Source organism: Chelmon rostratus, chromosome 8 (assembly GCF_017976325.1).
Source record: "Chelmon rostratus isolate fCheRos1 chromosome 8, fCheRos1.pri, whole genome shotgun sequence".
NCBI classification, from domain to species: Eukaryota; Metazoa; Chordata; class Actinopteri; order Chaetodontiformes; family Chaetodontidae; genus Chelmon; species Chelmon rostratus.
In genome coordinates, this window is record NC_055665.1 from 23,650,243 (window position 1) to 23,662,783 (window position 12,541).

Sequence of the window (12,541 nt, forward strand, 5' to 3'; positions counted from 1 at the left end):
TGTTTGAAACGATGAATGGAGCGAGGCTGAGGACAAACCTGGCGAACTTACTTATTCGGTTTCAGGTGTTCACGCAAGACGACTACTCGGCAGTTAATCCGAGCTCCTGAACACAATATGTAAGTAAATACACTTTTACAGCGTCATATATACTTCTTATAATCTTACATGACATGTATTTGATAACGACGAGTAATTACGTTTTCCAAATCTATTTACTCTATTATATAGACAGTGTAATTGCTTTTGTTTGTTTTATTACTAATGATGGTTGTCAAGCCGTATTGTGATCAGATTATATCTAGGTCATAGTTCATTGATGTACCACCAGCTTCACCAGTTATGGTTATGTATGTCTTTAGTGTGTGTGTGTGTGTGTGTGTGTGTGTGTGTCTGCTGGCCAGGTCAAGGAGGGGTTGTTCAGTGCTGTGTGACTATGTAAGCAGCACAGTGGGTGCTTTTGTCCCCCAGGGAAGTAGGTGAAAGGGCCCCAGTGCTGAAGAGCAGCAGCTGATCATGCTCACTTCACATGCTCCTTTACATATTCCGTGTTGATGAATGTCAAAATCAATCAGTTTTAGAACACTGATTGAGCGTGTTGAGACATGGGGACTGTGCATGTCTGGTTACATAATGTACACGATGTATGGTTAATTGCATGTAACGCCTGAAATCCAGCAGCTGCTCTATCATCAAAAGTTCATTAAAAAACTACAGTGTGTCATAAGTTGAAAATGTACGATCCAGATCCAGTGTGGTGTCTTAAATACTCTTTTTTTTTTGCTGTTTTTTTTTTTTCTGATTTGCTATCAGAGTCACAGCATGGAAGTTGAGGAGCTCTACTCAGACATCCAAGGTGAATTCCAGCCTGCTCCTTTGGGTGCGGGTGACATGGAGGCTGTGGAGGCTCTGATGTCCATGACTAAGCACTTGAAGACCCACAGCTTCAGGTTCAGACACTCCAGACCTTTGACTCCATCCTCAGACTGCTCAGAGGATGAATCTGCACCCCTTGTGTCTGCTGTGTTACAGGAGTCTCCTTTGGTAAGTGATCCACATGAGCTCAGAGTTGGGATATTAAGCTTTTTCAGAACAAGCATAGTATGCACAGTGGTAAGTGCTGATGTGATAGACTTGTGTCAACAGCATTTGGGTAATATCTGGCCTAGAATATGGCATTAGGCACAACGTTATTTTATAGGGTTGCCTATGTTCTGGTATTTGCATTTAGTTGCAAATTTGCATATAATGCTTTCTTTCCTTTCAGTGTATGACACCGCCATACAGTCCACCCCCAGTAGCACCCTTACGTCAACCTGGAGGAGCTGGAAGTCCAAGCTCGCAGCCAACAGAAGAGACATATCTGCACACACACAGTGCTGCTTCCCAGCAGTTCTTCCAGTGCACCAGTGTAATCCGCCACACTTCAGATGGCCAGCGGTGCTCCTGTAACAGGGAGGACACATTCACTCGAGTTCATACAAAAGACTCTAAAACAGATTTGAGGTCTGAAGATGGGCTGAATGGTAGAGATTGTGAAGGGAATATTGGAATACAGCCTGACTCTAATGCAGCCACACCACAGAAACCTTTCACTGTGACTTTGCCAAATGTGGTTGAAGCCAGCCAGACCCAGATGAGCCCGGATGATAGATCGAACACACCCCAGGCTGTCTCCTCTGTCCCGGCTGGTGGCCCCAGGGTCCCTCCTGTGCCTGTCCTCTGCCAGATTCTTCCCATCTCTTCTGCTTTCACCACTGTTGTGCAAAAACCAGTCACAGCCCCTGAGAGCCAGAAGCAACACCTGCTACCTATCCCATCAGGGCTTACCACTGTGCACACACAGCTACAACAGCAGCACAAGCAACAACAGGCACTACAGCAACCACAAACCCAAGCAGCTTCTCCTGCCCAGGTCGTCCTCTTCGGGGGTCAGGTGGCAAAAGGCCCCGTGATGCTCCTTGTCCCTCAGTCAGCTGTACCCACGCTCTACATCCAGCCAGCACTTGTGACCCCTGGTGGCACCAAGTTACCAGCCATCGCCCCCGCGCCTGGCCATGTCTTGTTGCAGCAAAGACAAAAGCCACCGCAGCCAGAAGTGTCCCGCATACGCAGTCATGTTTGCCCCCATGAGGACTGCAGCAAAACCTACTTCAAGAGCTCCCACCTCAAAGCCCACATGAGGACACATACAGGTAAGAGATGAAGGATTTGACACCCTAAAAAAGTATATGCATTTTAATGATGACGCAAGTCTGATCTTATTATAGTGATGAAAACGTTTCGCTGTCTGTCATCCAACAGGTGAGAAGCCCTTCAAATGCAAGTGGGAGGGCTGTGAGAGTCGATTCACTCGCTCCGATGAGCTGTCGCGCCACCGGCGTACCCACACGGGGGAGAAAAAGTTTGCCTGTCCCATGTGCCTCAGTCGCTTCATGCGCAGCGACCACCTGGCCAAGCACGCCCGGCGACACCTAGCAGCGAGGAAGAAGCCCTGCTGGACATTAGCGGTCACCCAGTCGGCTGACCTCGCCACTTCCACGACACTCTTGAACAAACTCTCTGTGAGGCATCCTGATGAGCCACCAAAGTGAAAACTGTAAAAGTGTGAAATTGAATGTGAGGCTTTGTGTGGCTGAAACTAACAATGCACAGAGGAGTGTGTGTCTGATTTTTACATGTCACCAGTTGGCTCAGAAAACTTGCACGACACCGGACTGAAAATGAAGAATGTGAGGACTTGGCAGTTTAGCTGCTCCTTAATGATTGTAATTGAATAGGAACAAGGTAAGGTAATGCTTATGTTGGACTTCAAACTACTGTATCAGCTGAAACCGAAAGTATGTGTAGATACTATTCTGTAAGCAGTTTTCACTTTTACAAATGAATACTAAATGTATGTTTACTTTCGGGAACATTTGACCAAAGAATGTTGAATAATGTTATTTTGTGCCATATAAGAGTTGATTTGTTACAAAATAATTTTGCATAATTCTGTTTTCTTGCAGGGAAAATAGAATACTTGAACACATTTATTTTCTCTCGTCGTTTTTTGTGTCCAGACCTGTTTCTGTAGTGTTTGTCCAGCCTATTTTACATGCAATATTCAATAGTTCCTACATGGTTTTGACTCTTCATAGTTTCATCTCCTAATAACAAATCCACTTTAATCTGTGATCACAATATCCTGGAAGAGAACTGGAGCCATCATAGATAGATAGATCATCATGTCATCATGTTGTGAAACCATTTCTGAAAGTGCTTCTAATTTATTAAGATATGACTGTGCAGTTGCAGCAGGGCTTCCCTCATTAAAATATTATTGGTTTGTTAAAATACAACACAGACGCAGTAATCACAGTCCAGTCAAGTGTTTATTACTGTTCAAGTTGGCAAGCACAGATAAAAGTTTTTAAACAGGCAAATGCCCAAAAATTCACCATGCCTTAGACAAAGGGGAGACGACTTCAAATATATGACACAGACTCTGCAAGGACACTTGCACAGTTGGGAAATGCTATTCTTTCAACAGTCACGAATATTGAAAAAATAGCTTTTGAATAAATTCAATAGAAATATATAGAAACAGCAAAAAAGGCTTTGAGCACGATAAATGATTGTTTTTTTTGTTTATTTTTTAAAAAAGCCCCTGCTCCATGTCAGCTGATTCGTTACCCATCAACACTTCCCTTGATCCATCTGCAGCACATGCGGTATAATAAACCTGCTTTGCTATGTCGTGGCATAGCAGATACCTGCTGGTCCAAGCAAACTACTCAGCACTTTAGAAAAACACTGAAACACCAGTTTACCGGTGAACACTGAGCCATTAGCTTCCCAACCAACACCAGAGCAGACTGCACTTTTTTCCAGGAGTGGACTTCTTAGAGACGCTGCACATTGATCACACTGGCTTCATTTACTGCATCGGACAGGTGAGTAAATGCACCTCCATATGCAAGTTTCCATTCAAAACACTGAGGAGGACAACTGATTTTAAATGTTATAATGAAATCAAAATCACACAAAATAAACTATACAATCAATTGAAATCATAAATACACATCTTGTAGCAAAGCAGCCTACAACATCTCAGAACTGTGTTTCTGTTTAAATACACTGCTTTACTCAGGAATACACATCTTACTTTACAAGACTGGCAACAGCAATGGCGATATAGATAATACATTTGTCAAATATAATCATTTAAAATCATTTTGTCTACTGCATGAGTGTAAACTGTAGTGCCATGGGATGCCCAAAGCAAAGGGAAGAATGCATCTGTCTTTTTGGACTCATCCATTTTGTTGCATACAAATTAATATGAGTTTGGGATTTCCAGGTCTAATCACTTACTATACATTGGGGTTTGGGAGATGTATTCAGTCTGGTCCCAGTGATTTTAAGCACTATCTGCACAGTCGGTTCAGTTCATCCCATTGGAATGTAGGCCAGAGAAAGCTAGCAGCAGAAACCAGTAAAGGAAAGAAAAAAGTCTTCCTGGTCTAGTGAATTGCTAAGCTGGGACAGACAGCGCAGCCTCTGTTTGGCAGGAATTGAGGAAATAAGGGACCAATGAGAAGTTCTTCAGTGTAGCCTCATGGGTGACACCAGTGTCCTGCATCTCAAACCTGGAGGAAAATGAACATGAGTCAAGTACAAAATCTGGACATTTTTGAACATTCTAAAGGTTTATTTAAGTTTGTGAACTTTTGTTGTGAAGAACAACAAATATACAAAATACATCACCATGGAGTTCCTTACCAGTCTCTCGAGGAGATGACATAGTACACAGGGGGTGGTGGTGAGTCAGTGGCGGTGCAGAGTGGCTGACCCAGGCTGTAGGCCCCTGCTTGGGTGAACATGAGCCAGTCTCCGATGTTGAGCTCAGGCAACAGACAGTGCTCCACTACCTGGTCCAGGTCATCCCCAGAGGGACCCCGCAGGCTGCTGCTGAACACTGGAGCATCCAGGGATGTGTTCTGCTGTCAGACAGAGCAGAGATCATTTATTTAGTAATCCAATATGCAACTTCTTGATCTTCATCAACTGAACATGAGAACTTTATTTGTAGCACATAGTCAACTGGATTAGGTTTGGGTGGACTGATCTGGGTATCAAAGCCAGTTAAGAGCTATAAAATAATGTTCCTGAAATACCTGATTCATTATAATGAATCACCCTATTATCAGGCAGAGCAAATGACAGTGACTTTAAAGATGAATATTGTGATGTTTAATGAATTTAAGAATTGAATGAAAGCAAAAAAAAAAAAAAACCCATAGAAGATCTTTAAAACTCACCTTGTGAACAGATGGAGCAGCAATCAGTGTTTCAGCGAGTTTGCTGGCGAATGATCCATACACTCCCTCGTTCATGTAATACTGGAACTCTGGCTCATCGTTGGGAGACGGATCATCTGTTCAGAGAGAGTGCAGACAACATCTATTAGAGTGGAATGGATTCATTTTAAACTTGCAGTTTATATTTTGTTTCATACTACGGTTTATGAGTCACATTTGTCTAGTCTCTTTCGCACGGCTGTTGGGTTGACTTCACATCATGCATTTTTCATGTAACAGCTGCATTACATTTTTACAACAGTGATGTTGCCAATTCCGGGGCATTCTACATGGCAGTCCTCCTCATGGTCCTACAGTCTGAGGGATAAAACTGCTGAAGCAATCCAACTGCACCATGTAGAGTCACCCTTACAATTTGGTGAAATTTTCAGACACATGGTCATATTCTTCACGGTTTCCTTGTCTGTAAATAAGCCCTAAGATCTTTATGAATAAACCCTAAGTGATTATCATGCCACTGACCATGTGCCTGGTCCTGGCAATCCCGTGCCACCACCTCCTTGGAGATGATATTCACAGCCAGGGTGAAAGCAGAGGACACAAAGAAGGCGCCAGGCTCTGCAATGATGGAAACTCCAGTACAAGGAGGAAAGTATAGGTCCACCATGGACATGACTGCACTATTGATCTGCAAGAGAGATGACAGCAGTAAAAAACAGGAACTAAAATGGGTAAGCCTTTCAAAATTACATTTAAGACACTACTTTTACATTACATTTTGAGTATTTGACGGTAAATATTTATTGATTTTCACACTGAATTTATTCCATACTAATTTCACAAGAATGTGATTAAAATGTAGTACAAGTGAGACTGTGGTGATGCCTGCCGGTACTGTGACAGTTAAATTCCAGTGTAAATCAGGACAAACAGGGAAAAGATATCACCAAATCAACATCATGACACATTTCTCTGAGAGTCACTTATACAGGTTCTACTGCCCACTGCGTCCTCAATAAGTATCATGTAAACAGTAGACAGAAAGATACTGACCAGTTCCAGCTGAGTCTCAGAGCCACTGAAGCCTCCTCCAATGTCCAGGATTTTCATGTTGAAGCCAATTTCCTCCTGAAGCAGACAAAGGCTTGTAAATGTGTAACCAAAACATGACTGAATACCAAGTGAGTGTTTCTGGAGCTGTCGCAAGTGTCACAGTGCAACTAACGAGATAACAAGATTACATTACTTACTCCCATATCAAAGACACAGCGGGCATCAGATATGGCGTGAATGTACACCTGGTCATCCTCACAGGAGCTGGAAATGTGAGACCTGTAGGGAAAAAGTGGTGGTTAATGGTTAAATATTGACACAAAACACTGACATTAAAATTTAGTCCTGCAGCAGGTTACACTAAATTTGTTCAAGGGAGAGCTGGTGTAAAGAAAGCTGCTATAGTGTTAGTATACACAACCTCTGTTTCCTCAAAGCACTTCATTACCAGTCACAGTGCATTTCTGCAGGCCTCACCTGACCCCAACCACTTGCACACCCAACTCCTTAGCCCTCTCCAGCAGGTGCCTGCAGTCCTTGAGGGAGCAGCCAAAAGTCATGCTCATCTCATCATCCTGGCTAGATGCTTCTGTTGAAACCTGTAGTAGCAGCCTGATTCAAATAAAAGCTCTTGGTTAGTCGTTTGTGGACAAAAAAATAAACCAGATGAGTTAAATACCAATAGTACACAACTACAAAGAGTTGAGAAGCTAGCACAATAAATCACAAAGTCTCTGCAGCAGACCACGTGATTTTATACAGCTTGATTTGACATAAAGCATCTTATTATTGTTAATCCTAGCATGCCAGAAGATAGGAAACAACATGCTAGATTTATTTCAAATGAAATCCTGTGAGATAGATGGCATCTATTGACTTAGAAAAAAAGTGGCACAATTGCAGGAATCAAATTACTTGACAATGTTGAAATGCCAACTTTCAAGTCACATGACCACTGGTTCCAGGACTAAAACTTACTTGGCATTGGGGTGGCAGCGAGAAATCTTGCGAAGCTCTGCTTCGTTATCACACACCAAGAGGTCAATGCCATTCTTTGCAGCGTATTTAATCTGGGACACTTGTTTGCAAACACCGCCGTAGATGATATCTTCAGAGGCAATACCATGGCTCTGCACAAGCTCAAGCTCAGACTGAAATACAAAGAGACAAAGACACTATTCTATTAATAAACTGCAAGAAATACATGTATACATAGACAAAACATGATAATATGTTAAAAGGTTGGCACTGAGGTACACTGACCACTGGGTGGTGCCTCTTTGTTTATTCTACAACGTGTGGACCACAAGTTGTGCAATATTTACCCAAAGCAATGTACTAGCACTTGCTCTGGTAGAGAAAGTATTACTGAACCCAATTCAGTACCCTGCAAAATAAGCACAGTACGCTCCTCTAAAAAAACTCAGCAATTTCCTGGACAGCCTAAACAGTGTATACAGCAACTTTGACTATTTTCTGTGAAGAAACCTGAACTGACATGAGTGTCCTAACATTTTTGTGAGAGAGTACCTTGTTGGTGCAAATGAATCCAGTTCCGAGGGCAGCAAGAACTTCAATAACAGTTGGACTGCTGTTGCATCTGACAGCATAGTAGGGTCGAATTTGGGCCATGTGGGTTCGCCAGCGAACGTGCTGCCTCATTATAACTCCCAGGTCTGCTACAAAGAACGCATTCTTCTCAGACTGAGAAAGAAAGAAATATACATACGGACAAATCAGAAAAAAATATGCATGGCAAGCTTTTGCAAAACTGAGTCTATATGTAACCACATGTGAAAAGCAATGCAATAAAATAATACAATTTACTCTCTCTGAGACTAAGACAGGAAGAAATTCAGGTTTAAAGATACGCGCTAAATGTACATCTTGTTGCAGTAAGACTCCTTACCAGAGTTTGTTCATAAATGTGATTGTCAATCACATCACAGAGGGCTGTGCCTCCCTCCAGCAAGCCAACAGAATACTGTGGTTCATCAGCAATTCCTTTCATCCTCTCAAGCGGTTTCTTCTAATCCAACAGGCATAAAGAATGTGGCTTGTCCAAAGTGGTCTTGCTCGCTCCCTCTCGAGCCCCTGGGGTCCTAGACTTATGCAACAAACTGTACATGAAAAAGAGAAGCGTTAACTCAGAACACAAAAGTTCAAGAAGCAAAACAATTCAATCATATTTGGATAATGCATATTCATTGATGTTGTACAACTCTTTTCTAGTTTATTCAGTAGCTGGAACCTAAACCTTTCTGATGAGATCCCAAATCAAACAAGTCACTTTCAGCGAGCATCCAATCAGAGCACAGAGCAGGCTCCACGTTACAGGATAGCTTTGTGGAAGAGGCCTATTCTTCTGAAAAGCCCCTGTGAAAACACAGAGTCTGGGGCACAGGGTTCATTTACTTAACCATCAATTACTCCCAACAATCACCATGAATCCCTGAGCTGGTGACCCGTAAAGGTTCTTTTTGATGGCATTAAAAAAGGTACAATACTGGCGGCATTGGTGTCACAACTTCACTTTCAATAATGCTGCACAATACATCAGAGAGACATAGTAGTCTGAACTGGACCAGATGTGACACGGTTATATCTTTGGGAGGTGAAATTGGGAGACCAAAGTCGCTGAATGATCAAGACACTGATGCAAACCTGTGGCAACATTTGTACACATGAGACTACCGTGCCGTGAACTAAAGATCTTTAAGGATCAGACACAATAGTCTCCTGATGTATGAAAAAGTGATGGCTGTTTTTACACATCATATTTTCGTGTGACAACACAAAAATGGTCATTGTCAGTCTATTTGGCATATGCTTTCTTCTGTAAAATCAGCACAATGTACAAAAAACAAAGTGGTTTGCAGCTGCAGATTTTCAAAGATGGTGGCTGAAATAAAATGCAAGTACTCAACCAACCAGAAATGTTCAGACCTGCAAGCCCCACCCCTAAAGTTCCTGTACCTCCAGAAATTACTACCCAGACCCTGGTCTGTTCCTCCAAAGGTTTCTTGTCCCTGGGGAAAGATTGTGCGATGGAAATGGTGTGGTGTACTTTCTATATGATGCAAACACTTTTTGGGCCAAAGCTTTCAATGTTGCCTGAAAATGAGCAAGTATACTTATTGCAGAATTTTTATTGAAGGAAAATTAAAACACTGCAATTAAACAGAAAAGCGTGGGCTTCAATCATTAAATCCTCTGCAGGACCATGGGTTAGCCAGGGTTGTGAAATGCTTCAACCCTATAATCTCTTTAAAAATCAACCAAGAGTTTATGTAACTTAGAAAATGCTTAACTGTGTCACTCATGCCATTTCCCCTTTGGAAGAAGTGGTGATGTCAATGGGGTCATCCAGTTAGCACAGTTACTGCATTGCATTATTTATTCAAATTACAAAGCAAAAAGAACAACTGAATAAAAAGTAGCCACTATAAATGGGTTTGATATCTATAACTAAATGAGTCTCTCTTTTCTTGCTACTAAATCAGGGCAAGAGAAAAACTACTGCAGATAAAAGCAGCCCAGAGCACTGAGTCCTGTTATTTTAATAGAAGTGCTGAAAATAGATCTGAAATGCATGTTCTAAAATAACTAGAGACTGTTTGTGATTCATCTGGAGCACGCAGCATGTTAATACACCCTTTTAATTCCCTCTCAAGAGTTTTGGTGAAACAATTTGTCACAATGCACTACACTTTAATTCAAACAGACACACGTGCGACATGTTTTTTTGCATATGTTTCCACTACGAAAACATCATCAGGCAATTAATCAAAGAAATATGTATTAATTATTTAATTTGCTCACATGGATGAGTCCTGGGATGAACTCGTCCACTATCAGCTAGGATCCCAAGGTGGCTCGGCGTTGAAGTCAAATGGCTCTCGGTATAGAGCTGCCCCTAGATCCTCTGGATAGTTGTTATACACCTGCAGAGGGACATACGGGGGTACAGAGACATAGGAATCAGTCACTTACAAACAAACAGGTCTGACAAGGAGAGCAACCTCACTGCTAGCAATTTTAAACCAAATAGTTACAGCTACAGGTACCTGGCATGCTATCGCAACAGGTCGTTTAGCATTCATTGGCAACGTTAGCATAATTATTAGCGTTAGCAACCTAGCAACATTCAAGTCAACATTGTGATACAAGAACCACTATTTTTTCAAATAATAATGGTATTTACTATGTCTTTGTCTTTTATATCTTACAGCTAATATTTATGGCTTGTCGGCAAACCAATACTACGTTACACGGTTAATTTCAAAACATGCTACGTAGCAAGCTAAAAACGCGGTTAGCTAACGTTACTTACGTCTGCTGAAAACCCAAAAGAGGGGACAGAACGCTTTTTCTTTTTAGGCGGAATTTTTAAAGAGTGGTGGGGTTACTAAAAGAGAAAAGGATATCTGCCATGGACGTGGTGGATTGGGTTATTGTCGTTCGAGGTTTTGTCGATGGGAGTTAGCCGATACGGATCATTTGTTACAGCCGAGCGGAAGCGAGCAGCGGAGGTCGAGTGTGCGGTGAGATGGACCGACAGACAGTAGCAACGAGTCAAAATGAACAGCGACATATCCGGTTTTAATATCAAAATAAAATTATTAGTAACGAACAGATTGCAACATTTTTTGATGAATTCAAAGCACCAATGTGTGAATAAAGACATAATAAAAGAAATATCAATCTAATTAAGGTGTATTTCAGAAAATTCTCGTTCTTTTTTAATATAACTGAACAATTGCAACTTATATAAACATATGTTCCGGTCGGATTTTATTTAAGTGTGGGGAGCTTAGCACATTTTACATGGGCGGAGTTAAGAGCTGTCAAACCAAAAAACGACCTTAGTTTGTTAAGACGATGTCAGATGACAAATCGAGCACTTATTAACAAAGACGTAAATTACTACAATAATAAACCCCAACCCTAACTTGAACTAAAAACAATAATAATAATAGTAATAATTAAATCATAATAACAATGACAATAAACAGCAACAATAATAATACAATATCCCTACAAATTATATATATATATATATATATATATATATATATATATATATATATATATATATATATATATATAGTAAAATGTACTGATTAACTAAAGTTTTATGTAGTGTTTGTTAAAAAAGGCCAATGTCACAAATTCCAAGAATTACCTGTGCTATGTCTTCATTGTGTTTCCCATGGCTCAGTAATAATGAAAAAATGCTGTCCAATAAAGTTTACAAAATGTTCCTTTTTTCCTGTCACAAAAATCAACAGTTGCAAAGCATCAGTCCCATGAGTAGTAAGTAGATGGATGCATGTCTAAGTTTAAGCTCAAAGTGGATTTGTCTGTCCTTCTGCCTTTGTTTTTGTGACTTTGAGAAGTCGTGCCTGCCTCTGAAAATGCAGGGTCTGAGCAAGTGTTTTTTCCAAGGAGATAAATTTGCATGTCTCCCTCCTCAACATTGGAGGAGGAGGGTGCCAAGGAAATCTCAGCTTCTGTTTGCTAAACAGAAGGGAAGTGTTCTCTTTAGGGCTTTTTCTTTTTTTAATCCATCACAATATTGACATCATTTTAGTCTTAAGAATCACAGACCTGATCAAATCCCTGATTCAAATGTCCATGTTTCGAATTGTGCAGTGTCATATGTCGGTTTTAAATTGTTTTGATGCACATTTGCAGATTATATAAATAGAATTTCTTAGCGGATAGTTTTTAGAAATATTGGAAAATATATCCGTGAAAATGTGTAATGAGTTTGTCTTTGATATAATGATCCACTTGTATCCTGGAGTCAAAGTCCATTTTCAGCACTGTCTGTGTGACCTTTTGCCACTCAATGTTACCTTAGTTCCATGTTTTCAGTGTTAGTTACAGAGTGACAGGGACATACAGTATAGTTTTATATTAACTAAAAAATACACCTAAGAAACATAAGAACATTTTACCAAAATTCGGCATAGTGTCAGGTTTTTTTAGGACTCATGAAACTTTTTTTTATGTCACCCAGTCCATCCAGAAGTCCTATTATTCCATGAAGATCATATGTCAACCAAGAACAACACAAAGTTGTTGAAGTCTTCACCATACTGACTGACTCACATCATGTAACAGTCCATGATGTGTTTCTTTTTTCGAACTACCCAGAACAGTTGTGAATTCACATTACT

The 12,541-nt window shown here is 40.8% G+C and overlaps 2 protein-coding genes across 3 annotated transcripts; one reads left to right on the plus strand and one right to left on the minus strand.

Moving 5' to 3' along the window:
* On the plus strand, nucleotides 1-3,022 carry LOC121610776 (Krueppel-like factor 10). The gene is made up of 4 exons (XM_041943050.1): nucleotides 1-119; nucleotides 814-1,044; nucleotides 1,268-2,195; nucleotides 2,305-3,022. Exons 2-4 carry the CDS (start codon nucleotides 823-825, stop codon nucleotides 2,592-2,594), a joined length of 1,440 nt encoding a protein of 479 aa, XP_041798984.1. The 5' UTR covers nucleotides 1-119; nucleotides 814-822; the 3' UTR covers nucleotides 2,595-3,022.
* A 333-nt stretch (nucleotides 3,023-3,355) lies between these two features.
* On the minus strand, nucleotides 3,356-10,900 carry LOC121609965 (antizyme inhibitor 1-like). Of its 2 annotated transcripts, none has more exons than XM_041941802.1 (12): nucleotides 10,690-10,900; nucleotides 10,179-10,300; nucleotides 8,266-8,476; nucleotides 7,887-8,060; nucleotides 7,335-7,507; nucleotides 6,834-6,968; nucleotides 6,554-6,635; nucleotides 6,357-6,431; nucleotides 5,826-5,991; nucleotides 5,304-5,419; nucleotides 4,765-4,982; nucleotides 3,356-4,631 (listed from the first exon to the last, which is right to left on the minus strand). In XM_041941802.1, the coding sequence occupies exons 3-12, from the start codon at nucleotides 8,365-8,367 to the stop codon at nucleotides 4,517-4,519; spliced, it is 1,356 nt and encodes a 451-aa protein (XP_041797736.1). In that variant the 5' UTR covers nucleotides 8,368-8,476; nucleotides 10,179-10,300; nucleotides 10,690-10,900; the 3' UTR covers nucleotides 3,356-4,516. The 2 variants fall into 2 exon arrangements, with proteins under 2 accessions (XP_041797736.1, XP_041797735.1); XM_041941801.1 differs by having other exon boundaries at nucleotides 4,765-4,985.
* Between the last annotated feature and the right edge of the window lie 1,641 nt (nucleotides 10,901-12,541).

What these genes read in the sequence shown, in the direction of transcription:
- LOC121609965 (XM_041941801.1), bottom strand. Translation starts at nt 8,367, where the DNA reads ATGAAAGGAATTGCTGATGAACCACAGTATTCTGTTGGCTTGCTGGAG. An exon ending in GTGCAAGTGGTTGGGGTCAG is followed by an intron (nt 6,636 to 6,833) that starts GTGAGGCCTGCA and finishes TTTTCCCTACAG; the next exon opens with GTCTCACATTTCCAGCTCCT. An exon ending in GCTGTGTCTTTGATATGGGA is followed by an intron (nt 6,432 to 6,553) that starts GTAAGTAATGTA and finishes TGTCTGCTTCAG; the next exon opens with GAGGAAATTGGCTTCAACAT.
- LOC121610776 (XM_041943050.1), top strand. Translation starts at nt 823, where the DNA reads ATGGAAGTTGAGGAGCTCTACTCAGACATCCAAGGTGAATTCCAGCCT. An exon ending in TGTTACAGGAGTCTCCTTTG is followed by an intron (nt 1,045 to 1,267) that starts GTAAGTGATCCA and finishes CTTTCCTTTCAG; the next exon opens with TGTATGACACCGCCATACAG. An exon ending in CCACATGAGGACACATACAG is followed by an intron (nt 2,196 to 2,304) that starts GTAAGAGATGAA and finishes GTCATCCAACAG; the next exon opens with GTGAGAAGCCCTTCAAATGC.